The following is a 16,435-nucleotide window of genomic DNA, read 5'->3' as shown; positions in this document are numbered from 1 at the left end:
TCAAGGCCAGGCTGGATGAGGCTTGTAGCAACCTGATCTAGTGGAAGGTGTCCCTGCCCATGGCAGGGTGATGTAACTAGATGGTCTTTAAGGTCCCTTCCAACCCGAATGATTCTGGGAGTCTGAGTTTATGGGTGGTTTTTGTAACAGCATCAAGCGTGTGAGGTTTTGCATGAGAAGGTGGTACAGTGTTTGTTGAAATTAAGCAGTTGGCGGTAGTAGCCTTCTTAAACACATACATGATTCCTCTTTTTTTTTTTTTAAGATTATTCAAGGCTTTTTGACTCAATGAGAGGATAATATAATCACTGTAGAGGGGGATTAAGTGTTTAATGAGATTGGGAGTGCCCGTCTCTTTTATTCTTTTTGTCTTATACCTCCTGCTAAGACACATGTGTCTGCTGCAGAAAGCAATTATGTTATTAAGGGTTTAATATGTTTAGGCTTTTAGATCTGTCAGATTTTGGATCAAAAGCTGAGAATCTGGAAGAAAATCTCTGAATTCATGTGCCAGCTTCATGTGTATTCACATAAATTGATAAAACACTGAGTGTGGCAGGCAGATTTCAAGTGTACAGGGCAATTACAGTTTCACCCGCTGTAACATTATCGGTAAGGCAAAGTGATTTTAGTGTGAGTTTGTGGTAGTTGTCTTTCGTGGTTTAACTTTGGCTAGCAAAACATGATGAAGCTGCTCTCACAAATCCCCCTCCCCTCCTCCAGCAGAGGGGGAGAATCAGAGGAAAAAGAAATAAGGAAGCTCGTAAAATTGAGATAAGAACTATTTAGTAATTGAATCTGAATTAATATATACAAGTTCTACTGATAATAAATAATTAAAATGATAAAAAATAAAACATATGACACAATATGATACAATTCCTCACCACCTACTGACCAATGCACAACCAGGTGTTGAGTAGTGAGGGTCAGACCCAGAGAGCCTGAGGGCCGAAGCCCAAGAGCTGTCGCAGCAGATTCTAAGCGAACTCTTGTCAGCGATAGCACGGCCGGGAAAACTAAACAAACCCACCAACTCCCTCACGAAGGAGCCAGCACAGGAGGTAGCGAAGCAGCTAACACAGAAGTCAGGGAGAGGGTTAGCAAGTGTACGGGAGTGAACGAGAGAGAGAGTAAGGGGGAGAGTAATGGCTCCCGGACACCCTCCTCACCTCTGCCCCGAAGAGAGAGTAAGGGAGAGTGATGGCTCCCAGACCCCTCCTCGCCTCTGCCCCGAGCATGACGTACTATGGCATGAAACACTCCCTTGGTCAGTTGGGGTCAGGTGCCTGAGCTGTGTGTCCCTGCACTGCCTGTAGCGAGACAGCGAGAGCTGGGAACGCAGCTGCAGGGTCAGAAGCAGAGAAAGACCTTGAATCTGGTGCAGGCATTGCCCAGCGCCAGCTGAGAACTTACCAGTGCTGCTCCCTGCATCCAGGAACAGCTTCCTTCCTGACTGAACCCAGCACACTGTCCCAAAGACTTGTTGGCAATCAGGGAAAATGCAAAGGGTTGAGATACTGTGGGAAAGGGTTACAGGAAACTAAGGTAATTGTGAGAACATTAACTGCTTTGGGGGATAACATAAGCCATAAATGCAGAAAAATCTCTTCCTATGTCTCTATTGCAGTGTAGCCATACTGAAACTCTCTACCTGTGTAGTGAACGTGAACAGAGCTGGAGCGCTGATGTGACAGAGGCCGTTATGTTATGTAATCAATCCTTCCAGAGCCGTTCTTCCTGCTCTGTGCAGCTGAGGCCAGGCCATCCTCTCCTGCTTTGGATAAGCAGGGAGTCAGCAGTCATCTCAGCTTGCTGGTTGCACGGATACTGGAGCAGTTGGTTGCAGAGAAGTTTGTTGGGGTTTGGGTGTGAGGAAGCTCAGGCTGTCTGAATGTGGAAATTAAAAACCCCCTTAAAGTGTAGTGGTTTCTGGAGAACGGCTTAATGCTCTTAAGCTTTATTAGGGGTACGTTCAAATCTGCGTGGCAGTTTTCCTGGACCACGGGTGGATGTGCATCACACATGCATCCCACCACCTCATAGTGGTGCTGGTACAGGCGTCCTCCTCTTTCTCACCTGAGTGATGGTCTTCTGGGCTGAGCTGGCATCATATTCCGGCGTGGAAGAACGGACTGATCGTATAACAGGGTACCTCTGATGGCTTGCTCTGCCTCTTTTCCTCTTGCTTCCCATCCATGGCTAATGCATGCAGCTTTTTCCTTATACCTGCTGGATGCAGCTGCTGGTTCCTTCTCTGGCAGGCCTCTGTGCTGCAGATGCTCACCATCTGCTAACCAGCAGCTGCTTCAGGCTCCTTCCAGCTTCCCCCTCCGGGATGGCTCCTCGGGCATGGAGCATTCTCTCCTCCTTCCCCTTGTCAACTCACATCACTCTTCTGCAATTCAACTTCCCCATCCCCTATATTTGAAAGAGGGATCGAAAACAATCTGTTTCATCTTCGTGTCCCAAATGGAGCATCTGATCCTTTTTTTTCTCCAGAATCACTCTGTGCAACACTAACCCTGTAATGATGCGGAGAACAGCGCCAAGAGCTGGCACTGAAGGAAGCAGGATTCAGTCCTCTGGGGCAAGCCCTGACTGGGTCTACACAACTAACCACCGGCAGGCTCTTAAATTAATTGCAGTGTTGAGCATTAGCCTCTGAGGTTTCTGAAATACCTGGTGGTTTGGCATTCATGGTGCCAAAAATGCACTGGGGAATGTCAGCCATAAAACAAATTCTGGCTGTAGATGCAAAAGGTAGCAGCTGGGAAACAGGAGTGGTTTAGTCACCTTCTCCTGGCTCTATTTTTATAACTGCAATCAGCAGCAAATCCGAGTAGAACCTGGTTCTTACTTAAACTGATCTCAATTTCTTGAATACAGTGAATAGGAAAAGGAAGGTGGAGTCCTTAATACATCATGAATATGGATGAACTTAATCCAAGGCATAATGATAATCTCGTTTGAAGATGTGATTGAAAAATTTCCAGGATGTATCTGCTTTGATTTATTTCCTTTCCTGTTTCTTTATGAATTCTGCTCCTTACTTGCCAGATTCTGCCCTCTTGCTCTGTTTCTTCAGAGCTTGTGATTGGAACCACCTTTAGTTAGTTTTGTGAGCAGGAAAGTATAAATGGTTTTGCTTATATAAGGTTTTGTAGCAGAAGCACACACCTTATATTTAGTTTTCTTCATAAACTCTGTTTTGAGGATGTAGGATGAAGGAAGCAATTTAAAACCGGTATTTGTAGTTAATTTTGCCCCTGTCTTAATATGAGAGGCGAGTGTATTTTTAACAGCGCGTTATATTTTTTTAAACTTGCCTAAATGAACGGTTAAAAAAGTGTGTTTGAAACAGCATGGCTCCCACTTACAGCCACTGTAGTGCTTTTGACTCTGACCTGTGTAAGTCTGAGAGAATATTTTAGGTAAATAGCTCATGTGCTGTTTAGCCCTATCAGCTGATGCTTGACGTACCCAAAATATTAGTTTCCTTCTCTGATGCTTGTCCTGTATCACAAGACTTTGATTTTGGTTGCCTGCTCACTGTGGCTGCTCTTAAGTGGGGTAACAAAGTTTTTTAAACTTGCTGTTTGTCTGCCCCAGTTTAAAAATCGTATAACTATCAAAAAGGGGGTGTGGTTGGGTAAGTAAATTGGAAGCTATTGGGGAGATTTTAATTCTTGATGGATTTATGGATGATTTTATTGTTGTCTCTTCCAGCCAATAAAAAGAAGGAGAAGGAGCGGCCGGAGATCTCCCTCCCTTCAGACTTTGAACACACAATTCATGTGGGGTTTGATGCAGTCACGGGAGAATTCACGGTAAGTGCATCTGGAGGAAAAGCAAACTGTGAGCTTTGGCTTATTGCTGGGAGGAGCCAGGACCCATTAATCTTTTATACCGTGATGCTGGAAAGGCCATTACCATCATCTAGTTTGGTCTCCTTTGAAACACATTTCCTGCTGGGAGACTGTTTGTCAAATTTGGCACATCCCAGGAGCCCAGGCTGCCAGCTAACTTTTCCTTTCCTGTCTTTTGGCTGACAGCAAAACATTTTCTGTCCTCACTTCCCCTTCCCTCCTCTTCTAGAGCTGGATTAGGTCTACAGCATCATCTGTGCCCACCACGGAGACCCGCAACTGTGCATAACTCTTTATGGCAGAATGTGTATGTGCTGTCCTAAGGCTGAATATTAGATGCTTTTATTTCTTTATTGATATGGAACATAACTCTGTTTTCATAGTATTTTGCATCATATTATTCTCCTTAATTTGATTATGAGATAGTATTTAATAGCAGCAGAAGTTGATGTGAACAAGCTGGTTTTATCAGTCTTTAATGTGCTGCGTTTTTGGGGACTTTGCTCTCCTAACCTGCTCTCCTAACCTGAGTGATGTGTACAGTTGTGTTTGGTATGTCAGCTGAAGTCACCCTTGCTATGCCAGCTGCGCATTACACGAATGGTGTGTCCAGCCATCCTTTTGAGCAGGGAGGGAGAGTTTCTTGATAAAGGATCCCAGCCACTTGCCACTTCATCTATAACAAACAGTTATTCTTGATGGGGATGGAAGGCACAAGTCCGGTTGTACTCCAGATGTTTTTAGGGTAGGTTTAGACTGGACATCAGGAAGAAATTCTTCATGGAGAGGGTGGTGAAGCACTGGCACAGGTTGCCCAGAGAAGCTGCAGATGCCCCATCCCTGGAAGTGTTCAAGGCCAGGCTGGATGGGGCTTTGAGCAACCTGGTCTAGTGGAAGGTGTCCCTGCCCATGGCAGGGGGGTTGGAACTGGATGGTCTTTAAGGTCCCTTCCAACCCAAACCATTCTGGGATTCTGTGATTTATTTTCTGGCTGAAATGACGTCCCTGTAATGAAATTCTGATCTTCACATGTGAAGTGAACATCTCTGCTTTCTCAGATCTGGTTACAGTAGGCATCAAACCTCTGTTATCAAAGAAAACTCTACTGCTACCAGAAGACCCAAATGCACGTTGTGTGTTCATTGCGCTGGGTGCTATACAGCCTGTGTTACTTCTGTGGTCTTTCTTGGATATATGTAAACATGTGCAGCCCCGTGCATAAAGGTTTTTATTTTTTGCTTGAGGCTCTTCCTGAACCACAGCATTTGGGTCTGCTCCTTTCTGCCTGTTGAGTTTTGGTCTTCAGAGAACGTGGGGCTCGCCCAGAGCCCCCTGAGCAGGGTGGCATTTGCACGCCCATGTGCGGGATGTGTGACTCGTAACACAGGCAGTGGCTGGGAAGGTCCCGATCCACCTTTTCTGTTTTCCTTTCCTCTCCTCTTTTCTCCCTGTTTCCCTCACAGCACTGAGTAACCCCAGAAACCGTGGCAGCGTGTGTGTGTGTGCTGTGAACCGCGTTAGACTGTGAGCTAACGAGTGCATCTCCCACAGGGAATGCCGGAGCAATGGGCGCGTTTACTGCAGACTTCCAACATCACCAAGTCGGAGCAGAAGAAGAACCCCCAGGCAGTGCTGGACGTGTTGGAGTTTTACAACTCCAAGAAGATCTCCAACAGCCAGAAGTACATGAGTTTCACAGGTACGTGGTGATCATCTCATCCAGCTGCTTTGTCCACCTTTCCATTAGTCACTCCATGTGGGGTTTCTTTCATTTAATCAACAAGTGGATCTGTCTTTTTAAATGTGAATGAGGCTGTCTGGCTGCTCAAACTCTCCTCTTCCTTTAAAATGCTGTTCTGTTAATCCTGATGCCCAGCATAGCTGCAAAAGAGGAGGTCAATCAACTCACAAAATCCCCAAACACATAGGTTTTCTGAAGCTTACAGCCAGCATCTGGAAGGCAGATCCCAGAGTGTTGGTGTTGGGTTCCCAGCGATGAAAATCCTTGGAGAAAACAGGCAGCTAAATTTTGCACCAGTTTCAGTTTCCAGCGTGGGTGTGGATGTGGATTTGTGCATGCCTGGGGTGAGGGTCTCTCTGTTCCCATTTACTGTGATTGAGGAATATGCCTCAGCTGCCAGGTGCTTGATAACTGCTGGCTGGATTCCTCTCAAAGTCAAAGCTGCCAAGGTTCTCTGCCACCTTTGTATGGATTACCTGCCCACTGGAGGACTCCTGCAACCACCACTCCTTTTCCCTTTCAACTCTTAACTTCTTCCCTTTCTAAATATTAATCCCTGCTTTGCCTCTTTTTAAGAGGATAGAGCCATGTCACCAGAACTGGTGTTAATTAGGAAGGCTCAAGGCAGGGATAAAAGCACAAATCTTCTTCATGTGTGCCTGGGTAGTCAAACAAGAAGCCCACCAGTCTCGTGGGGTCCTCTCTTGCTATTCCAGGAAGTTTAGGTGGCTGAGATTGAACATCTTGCAGGTCTTGGGCTAGCTGCAGGGCCTCTGCTGGCCACTTACACCATGGAAAATATCTTATGTGTGTGTATATATATGGATGGCGTTCATTCAGGTGTTGCTCTGGGAAATTCCACCCTCCTGCAGCAGGGATTCTGCATTTATCTGCAGAATTTTTTTTTACTCTCTATTCCCGTATCTGCTGGTTGGCAGCTGGTTCTGAGGAGCTGAAGGTAATGCCTAAGTTTGGGAGCATCTTTTTTTCCCTGCTCCTTCCAAAAGGAGCTGGTCCCTTTCTCCCTTCTGCTGGTGCTGCATTTACAACTCGTTTATAACAGTGCTACTGTCTCTTGCAGATAAATCAACAGAGGATTACACTTCATCAAATACATTGGTAAGCCTTAGATTCGCTCTCTGTCTCAAGTTTGGGGATTTAAACACTTGCCTAAAATAGTTAATTACATGTGAACTTCTAGTATTTTAAAATATGAACTCTATGTATTTGTAATTTGTATATATATATTTTTTTTTTAATAAAACCAGGCATGCTCCTTTCACTTTTTTTTTTCAGCTGGGGGAGAATCAATTAGGCAGAAGTAGCTATTAGTGAATAGAAATTAGTGAATTACTGAATAGAAATAGTTCTGTTTTCATAGAAGTCGAGCTGTTCCTCTACCTAGAATTTGATAACAGCTTTACTTTCATGTTTTAGATGTGTCTATAAACATCTGTGCTATAAAAAAGTTTAATTACTAACCTGCAAGGTCTGACTGACCAAAACTAATGTTGATTAACCAAACTGATCTCCAGCAGAAAAGGAAATAAAAAGTTCTGTTCCTCTCTGCATGACCTTTACTCTGTCCTTACAAGGGCAGGCACCACTCCTGTTTGCTTTGAGAGGAGACACCATACGTTTCTGTGTGTGCGGCTGAGATGGAAGAAACAAAGCTTTCAGGTCAAGATGATTCGTAAAACCCCACAATTCCCTCATCGTTTGTTCTCTCGCTGCCAAGCCATTATCTAGAGTTGGCTTTGCTGTGCTCCCTCCCGCAGGCAGCGTCTTCAGGACCATTTAGGATGCTGCAAAAAGGAGAATATTTCTGCCGTTGTTCATTATTACACATCATTGTGTGTCAACCCTTGGGAGTTTAGAATATCTGAGGCTGCTGGATTTTTAAAGTAAATCCTGAAAAAAACAGTAGTTACTAGTCTAGAGAGAGCCTGATGTTTTTGGAAGACACTGGGTAACCTTTAATTTTGGGGATATTCAAGAGATTCCCAGTATATAGGTGTGTTTTCTTGTTGCTTTTAACAGGTTAAGCTTTTGTATTATGTCAAGTGCACTTCAGAAATTATATATCAGGATGCTGGTGACTGCAAGTATTTTAGGTTCAGTGAAATAGTACATTGTTTTCCCTCTCTTTCAGAGAGAATTTTAATACTTTCCTCTGCCACTCTTATGGGACTGATGCTGCACAAGCAGAACTGGTCTAATAGGCTGAGGATCTTGCCAAGTTTATTTTGAAATGTTTATAGTGTACAGGATGCTGTGAACTTCAGATCCAGTTTCAAATTTAAAAGGATAAAAGTGACTTTGATTTCTAATCGCACTATTGCAAAAAATTCCAGATTTTTTTTTAACCACTCATAAAACATCTTTAAAAAAAAAAACCTTGTTCCTGTTTATCATAAAATTTTCTTTTAGAAAGCAATTTTAAAAGGGATTTGAGAAGACTTTACCAGATTCTGCTTCTAAAATCTCTTATTACTTAGTTCTAAGCCACAATGCCAAAGCTGATTTTAACTTGACCTCCGAGCTTTTAGAGAAAACCTGAAGATTTCAATGCAAACAAAAACAATTAAAGACTGAAATCTCCTATCTGCACCATGGGGGTTTCAATCAAACAGCAAAACAGAAGAGCCAACATAAATAAGGATGAATAATTCCAAACCTGATGTTATCCCCAGAACTGCTGGGTCTGCCATGTGGGTGTTGGGAAGGCAGGGGGAGAGTCAAGGTGGGTCTCGGGTCCTTGGGAAGAGGATTGCCATCAGGCAGGCAGATGACAAGTTCTGTCTGAACAGCCATGTCGGGCAACGCTGGACTTGCCCCTCCATTTCCCACGGAGGCTCAGGATCTTTGGGCTTTGAATTGTTCTGATATTGTAACCTGCTAGCCCGTTTGGCTTGTTGTTTTTCTGCAATGCAGTCTCTGTTTGGGCCTAACCCAATGTCTCTGATTTTGTTTATAACAAGCAATTGGGTTTTTATTTTTGCTATTTGTCTAACCACGTGCAGAATGTGAAGGCTGTCTCGGAGACCCCTGCAGTGCCCTCGGTGTCTGAAGATGAAGATGATGAAGATGATGCAGCTCCACCCCCTGTGATAGCTCCACGACCCGAACACACAAAATCTGTGAGCACAAAGATTGCAACAAGAGCAATAACAAGATGAATAGGAGTGTTTGTTTTCATCTGACTTGTATTAATGTTTTTTTTCCTCAACCAAATTAGATATACACCCGCTCTGTGATAGAACCTCTTCCTCCTCCTACCAGAGATGCAGCCACCTCTCCTATTTCTTCTCCCTTGGAAAACAGCACAACGGCACCTGACATGCTGGTCAGGAACACGGAGAAACAAAAGAAAAAGCCAAAAATGTCAGATGAAGAGATCTTGGAAAAATTAAGTATGTCCTTTCTTGTTTGTTTTTTTTTAAAAAAAAAATCAATTACAGGTCCTGCTGTGTTGATTTCTCAAAATCTTCATAAGCTGAAATGCTTTGAAATTCCCATTTTGAGATCCCTTACTGAAGACAGTGCATTGTGACTGGGCCAAGACTGGGGGCAGATGTAAGGAGGGAGCATAAATATAAGCTGAGCACCTGTGATGCCAGCTGAAGTCTCCAAGGAGTTACAGATCCTCAGGCTCTGCAAAACAAGCCCTAAATAAGTAACATCCACTTAACTATGGAGTTGGAGATCGTTCCACATCTTGATATTCTGTAGCTCTGGAGCGGGGATGGTTATATTCATAGACTCATAGACTGGTTTGGGTTGGAAGGGACCTTAAAGACCATCTAGTTCCAACCCGCCTGCCATGGGCAGGGACACCTTCCACTAGACCAGGTTGCTCAAAGCCTCATCCAGCCTGGCCTTGAAGACAGTATTTTATGAAGCAAAGACCAGGTTCTAGGTGGAGAAAACTTAATCTGAGGGTAGAACTTTAAAAGAAAAAGGTATCCAAGTACCTCATTCCTCTAACTAAAGCCTAAGTTGAATTGATGGCATGTTAACTGGAACTACTTCCCATCGTAAAACTCATACTTGTTGTTTCAAAACAGCAGCTTCACTTGCTCAAGTAGCAGGGCCTTTGTCCTGTTAAGGATTCGAGCTGGTTTTGTGCCCAGGGAGGGCAGCGGGGACTGTGTCAGAAACAAGTGTTGTTCTAATACACTGCCTGCTGTAACGAAGCAAAATGCAAGCGGTGCTCTTAGGAGTGCTGGGAGGCAGATGTACCTTCTGACACCTTGCTTGCTCCAGCAAGTGGTGTTCAGTGCTGAATTGATTATCACCGAGGGGTTTCCTTATAAATACACGGTGTGTGTGGGGGGGGTTCAGTGCCTGCTGTTAGGTGTCAGCTTCTAGATGTGGGCTGGTCAGAAATACACGATGAAGTTCTAACCCTGTTGTCAACTGATGTTTTTCTACTGAGGGTGGTGGATCTGTACTTGTGCAAAGATGTGCAACCTCTTCATGTTTTGGTTTGACATGGGAATGCATGACTAGAATCTTAACACACACGGTATATTTACACATACTGAAGATGTGCAAAGGTTAAAAAGAAGCTGATAAGTCTCTACCTCTGAGCATCAACACAGCATTGGTACAAACATTAATGAATCATCGCCTGATGTTTTAGAAGGTAGAAAACACCACCTCATTTCACAGATGAGAGCATTAACGAGACTGGCAACTGCCTCTTGTCATTGCTGTGGGGAAATATTTGTCTGTCTAGCAGTCTGAACTTGTAGCCTGTGTAAGACTTTGAGGGAAAACTTATGAACATTTGTCCAGAAATGCATGTCCTCAGGGCAGACAGCATTGCTTCTGTAATTGTACAGCAGGGTTTATATAGTCAGACTTCTCTTCCCGCCCTCCTCTCCAAACATGGACCATATTCCCTTCTTTTACCTCTGTCTGCCCTAAAGCCTGTGGGTTTGGCTGCTTTCCAGTGACATCTGAAAATAGCCTGCTCGTGCTCTGCTTGCTACTGGATTTCTTGGCCTAATGACCATGAGCAGTTTCTTTGCCAACATACATCTGTTTAGGCTCAGCCCTACACCCCTGTGAAAGCAGCACCATATGTTGGCAGCTTGAGTGACTTACAAACACCGACTCGGATGCAGTTCTGCATCCCTTGATCCTATTAACCACCCTGGTGCTGTTAGAGAGATGTGCTCCCAGATGAGCTGTAGGAATCGTAGGCTCCGATTTCTTCAGCCTAAAAAGGGTGTGATTCCTGTCTGCCATAGGGGTGTTATGAATATCAGTTATTGTTTGGAGGGAGCGTTGAATTTTGGTGTTGCACTTTTGTCACCAATTTACCCCTTGGCATCCCACCTGCCCTTGTGCTCAGAGCTTCTTCCCCTTGTATGTCATGTTCCTCATGGATACCACATACACCTTGAGCCTGTGCGGCCCCTCACTGCCCCGTGGTTGCAGAACACCAAGCAAAGAGCTTTTCCCTCTGAGGGCTGCAGTAATACACTTTCTTCTGGCTGAACAGCCACATTAGGGGAAAATGAGCGGAGATTGCCTTGGGTTGTTCTCTAAAACCAGAGCAATGCTGCAGTCTCATGGCAACTGCTGCTAAAGCCTGCACTGCCTGTCGAGGTTCTGGAAGAACAGCTGGGCAATGCCCAGGCCAGGTGAAGTTTGGCTCTGAAGGGTCTCTCCAGCTCCCCTCCAGAGTCTTGCAACCCAGTCACTGGGTCAGTAATGACTACAGTCCTGCCAATAGTGCAGCCTTGCAGTACCTGAAGGGGGCTACAAGGAAGCTGGGGGGGACTTTTTCCAAGGGCCTGTAGTGACACGACAAGGGGTAACGGGTTTAAATTGGAAGTGGGGAGGTTTAGATTAGATATCAGGAAGAACTTCTTCACGGAGAGGGTGGTGAGGCCCTGGAACATTTTGCCCAGAGAAGCTGTGGATGCCCCATCCCTGGATGTCTTCAAGGCCAGGCTGGATGAGGCTTGGAGCAACCTGGTCGAGTGGAAGGCATCCCTGCCCATAGCAGGGTGGTTTGAACGGGATGATCTTTAAGGTGCCTTCTAACCCAAACCAGTCTCTGCTTCTGTAATTCTATATTTTCTCATCTTCTCCTCTGAGAGAAGAAACTGACCTCCCCCTCTCTGCACCCCCCTTTCAGGGAGCTGTAGGGAGCGATAAGGTCTCCCCTGAGCCTCCTCCAGGCTGAACACCCCCAGCTCCCTCAGCTGCCCCTCACAGGACTTGTGCTCCAGACCCTTCCCCAGCTCCGTTCCCTTCTCTGGACACGCTCCAGCCCCTCAGTGTCTTTCTTGTAGTGAGAGCCTGAAAACTGACCCCAGGATTTGAGATGCAGCCTCACCAGTGCAGTCTCACCGGTACATCTTAGATCATCCAGCATGCTGCAGCTGGGAGTGACTTTCAGTTGGAGGTTTCCTGCAAATAACTGTATTTACCTGTGCGAGGTCTGTGTCCCCATCCTGTGCAGTCACCCGCTGCTAGTGAAGGTTAAATGTGCTTAATGTCTGCATCCCACCATTTCTGAGAGGAACACTGAGCTGGTGTGTGTGTGTAAATATCTGAGGACTTCCTTGGTCTTCCTGTGCCTCTGGATTTCTGGGAAGTAGTTCACGAGGCTCAGCAGAGCCCGCTGTGGCCATAGGGCTGCTCTTACAGTACAGTTGGTTCTTACAGCTGTATGAAAAAAGTGCCTATAAAATCCTCTTGGGTTCTCGTTGCAGGGAGCATTGTGAGCGTGGGTGATCCGAAAAAGAAGTACACATGTTTTGAGAAGATTGGGCAAGGGTTAGTATGTGCTGCTTCTCCCTCCTGTGCCTTTCCTTGTGCTAAGAAGGAAGCTGAGTTAGTTTGCTGGAAAAGCCGTTGGTGATGCTTTAAAGAGTTTATTTTGTTTGGTGGTTTCTTTCCTTTTGTGTTTTTGGGGGTTTGTAGCTGTTTTGGTGAGTTCTACTCCCTCAGGTCTTCTCCCTTTCCTGGCAAAGGCTTGAGTTGCAGGGACTGAGGTTTTTGTGTGATTGATAAGAAAATATGTCATTAGATGATCAGGTTGCTAAATACAGCTGCAGGCAGGCAAGGAACTGCGTATTTTCAGTATGCAAGACAATCTTCAAAGTACAGACTTGCTTTCTGAATCAGCTCTCCTCCACATGGGTTGTGCCCTTCTCAGAGGGTAGAGGGAAAGTAGGATTTGTGAGAGAGGCTGTAGTGAGGCAAATCACTGAGATCTGCTGCCAGCTCCATGTGCTGAGGGTCAAACTCCCATTTCCCTTATTCCAAATGCCACGTTTGTTTATGTTAGCTGATCCTATCAGCTCTGTAATCGTGCTGGGCAGTCTGCAGCCCGGGGCAGTGCAGCCATGCCAGTTTAAACGGGATCAACTCACGGTCCTACAAGCTGTGCTAAATTGCTGGTTATCAGCAAGGATTTGGATGACCAGAGTGTTCCTTATTAGGAGCTTTGTTCCCATAAATTCTCTGGCTTCTGCTTCAACAGCAGTCTTGACTCAGAAATATTTCAGATGATATTTACCACTGGAATTATTGCATGAAAAGGAATGGGACTGAGAGCACTTCAGAGAGACAAGTGGGAAGGAGCACGTGTTAAGCTCTCAGTCTTGCTAAAAGACACTAATAACTTTTTTTTTCTTCTTTTTTTCTTCTTTTTTTCCTCTCTTGTTTAGAGCCTCAGGGACAGTTTACACAGCCATGGATATAGCTACAGGACAGGAGGTAAGTGCTGCCAGAAAAACAGAGCAATGGATTTTGGATTGTGTCCTAAAAGTTCAGGTTGATGCTATGAAATAAAAATGGTCTTTCAGGGGTTCATGACATCTCCTTTTTAATGTGGTATTTATTTACTTGCTAATGAGGCATGGTCGAGTGATCTGAGCAGAGAACTGGAAAAAAGTGATTTCCCAGCTTTTGATTCCTGAATTATTTCGTATTCTAAAGAATCTTTCTGTGACCGCAGAGGTTAGAAGCAAACGTTCAGGCTGGATCATTCCTCAGTAGAAGTTTGTCTTCATCCCCAAGATTCCTGCCTGTCCCCATTTAAACTCTCCTAGATGCCCTCTGCTTCTTTGCTTCCTACACTTACACTAGTTGACTCGCGTGGAAATAGCTCCCCTCCCGCCCTTTGGCCACTTGCTTTCTGCCCTTGAATTGAGAGATGAGCAACGTCTGTCTGTCCGTCTGTCCCCCCCTCTCCTCCCCAAGTACTAAAAAGTGCCCTGCTGAAACTCCTTCACCCCCTTTTCCCGTTCCTCAAGGATTAATACAGTTTAATCGCAGCCTTTGAGGAGGGGACGTTGCGTTTTGAAGAAGTGAGAAATTTTATAGGAGGAGGAATTCTTTTGATGGTTTTCTGCCTTCTTTCTGGACCCCTTCAGTGACTCCCATGGGAATATTTGAACCCTTACGTTACAACAGACTTTTACATCATTCCCACTGCAGTAGTGTGATCGGGCCCTGGATTTTTAAACTTGCATTTGGGGTCGCTGTAACCTTGGCATGCTGTTGACCTGTTCCTACCTGTGAAGCGCTCAGTCCTTCGAGCTGGGCAGCTAAGAGAACAGCAACACGTTTTGGAAGCACCGGAAGGAAAGTCCTTTATTTTGCTCTTTACAGGAGCCTTGGGCAGCTCCCAGGGTTAAGAATACTGAAGGTTTTCACTGATGGTGGCTGTTTAGTGCAACTACAGCTGTTTATTTTGTATCCTGATGCACGGGACAGTCTTAGATAGGAAAAATGCCCCTGTATGCACTTGGACCATGGGGCCACCTGGGAACAGGAGTGAGGAAGTACAGGAGCCTCTCTGCATCTCCCCTCAGCATTGGTCTGGGATTTCTTTATCTGCATCAAATGCCTTCCCTCGCTTCATCTTTCATTCTCCCCTCTGGCCGCACGCAACGAGCAGCAGGAGTGGTTTGGTTTTGTTGTCTCGACTCTTTGGCAGCCCTTGTGAACGCTGTGGAAAACCAATGTGGTATCTGTCAGTTCTTGCCTCCTCGTGTGTTGGGACTTTTCTATAGTCTCCCCTGCTATACTATCAAAATACTAGTTGTATCCATCTATATTGCTGCTCCGTGCCTTGTTTCTTTGTGAGCTGGAGTTACCGGCTCTCCTCCATTCGCCTAGGCCTCCTTCCTCTGCAAGTAGCACTTTTGTAAAGGCATCATTACATTTCATTCCCTTTGCCTAAATATTGCACCAAATACAGTCGGGTTGTAACGTCTATGGAAGTGTTTCTGCCTCCTGCTATGCTGAGCGGTCTTACTGATTTGAAGGCTTGTCTGAGGGCCAGGTGCTCTCTTGAAGTACTGGTAGCATGGAGAGTTGAAAACGTGTTGTATGCTCCTGGTTTTTGTGCATATAGATGCAGAGTAGGTACAGTGAAGCTGGCAGAAAACCACTAAACCAAAGGGCCACAACTGATGAGTCTGCCCCTATTTCCCTTTGGGGAAAAGCTGGATCCAATTCACTTATTTTTAGCCTTTTATCTAAAGGCTGGTGCTTCTTTCCCCCAGGTCTTGCTGTGACAGAATTACCACCTTGAATTACTAAGCTTAGGCTACGTTATTTATCCCCTCCATGCATGGCCACTCTGCTGTAGGTTTCTAGAACCACAGATTTGCATGGGAGCGGAAAAAAACCCAAACAAACACCAAAAAACTTCCAGAAACATCCAATGCAAAATAAAATATGTAAGAATCCTTTAAGAAATAAAGGGGTTTGACATTTCAGTCCATCCTAGACTAAGGGAACCTCTTTGTTATCCGAAGCTGTAGCTAGCTATCCAACGTGGCATAAAGGTCCAGCATGAAAATAGTAATTCCCCTTGTTCTTTTTGGCATTAAGCATCCTCCAGCACGTGTGGAAATGGACTAGCTGCAGGAACTCGCAGAGTTACTAGCTGGCTAAGCAATTTGTGATTAAAAAAGTGTTTTCCTGCTTCACGTGGATGTGGCACTAAAATAATGGACACTGGTACTGGCAGGTTTCTAGGGGACTCGCAAATAATGTCTTACTTGGTGGTCTTTTACTACAGGTTGCAATCAAGCAGATGAATTTGCAGCAGCAGCCCAAAAAGGAACTGATTATTAATGAAATCCTTGTGATGAGGGAAAACAAAAACCCCAACATTGTCAACTACTTGGACAGGTATGTCATGATTTGAAGAGTTCACTTCCTTGTCACCGTCTTAAGTGGTCACTCTCCATGCCCTAGGAGAAAGTGATGTCTGAATCGGTATTAGAGGGGTACCTAGGCTCTCTAGAGATGATGGCAGCAAAGGCAGTAGCAGTATGCTGTCAGGACTCTGTTTTTCACCTCTCTCCTTCACCGAATTTGACACAACAAGCTATTTCCTTCCTGCTACTAGAGAAGAAATAGAAATAGGTTGAACTGTGTTATTTGTATTTGCTTTCCTCTTCCTCTTTTTTCTTCTTCCACTGAGCAAGTGGAGGAGTTTGCAGAGGAGCAAACTCCTTCTAGGGTGAGATGGTTATTTTGTCCCTGTGGCTGTCCACTGCATGGTAGCGTAACAGTGATGAGCGTGAACGACGTGCAACATGTAACCAGGCAAGGCTGCTTTCCTGTGGGTGTGAAAAAGCAGGAAAAGCACACCTGGTACAGACCTAAGAACTCTTTGGAAGACAGAGGGAAAACGGTTATTATTTGCACAGGCTTTGTGGGCTCATACACGTGCTGTTGTCACTCCTGCTCAGCTTTGGATACGTTATATCCATATGGGACAGCTCCTGCTTGAACCCTGCTTCTCCTTACTCCTCTTGCACCTGGGTTGGGGCAATCC

General features: G+C 45.1%; 1 protein-coding gene across 1 annotated transcript in view; it reads left to right on the top strand.

The window, feature by feature from the left end:
* Window positions 1-15,799, top strand: part of LOC104505936 (serine/threonine-protein kinase PAK 1) — a 25,501-nt gene extending 9,702 nt beyond the window's left edge. Inside the window, exons 3-10 of the mRNA XM_010146705.1 lie at window positions 3,730-3,830; window positions 5,421-5,568; window positions 6,692-6,729; window positions 8,634-8,750; window positions 8,849-9,023; window positions 12,345-12,408; window positions 13,305-13,353; window positions 15,671-15,799. Of these exons, the coding sequence (XP_010145007.1) occupies window positions 3,730-3,830; window positions 5,421-5,568; window positions 6,692-6,729; window positions 8,634-8,750; window positions 8,849-9,023; window positions 12,345-12,408; window positions 13,305-13,353; window positions 15,671-15,799 (821 nt within the window). The remainder of the gene's footprint in view (window positions 1-3,729; window positions 3,831-5,420; window positions 5,569-6,691; window positions 6,730-8,633; window positions 8,751-8,848; window positions 9,024-12,344; window positions 12,409-13,304; window positions 13,354-15,670) is intronic.
* Window positions 15,800-16,435: the final 636 nt, after the last annotated feature.

The sequence above is a fragment of the Eurypyga helias genome, unplaced genomic scaffold, assembly GCF_000690775.1.
Source record: "Eurypyga helias isolate BGI_N326 unplaced genomic scaffold, ASM69077v1 scaffold7512, whole genome shotgun sequence".
Lineage (NCBI taxonomy): Eukaryota > Metazoa > Chordata > Aves > Eurypygiformes > Eurypygidae > Eurypyga > Eurypyga helias.
The sequence above is the reverse complement of the archived record's forward strand: the minus strand, read 5'-3'. Positions and strand labels throughout refer to the sequence as shown.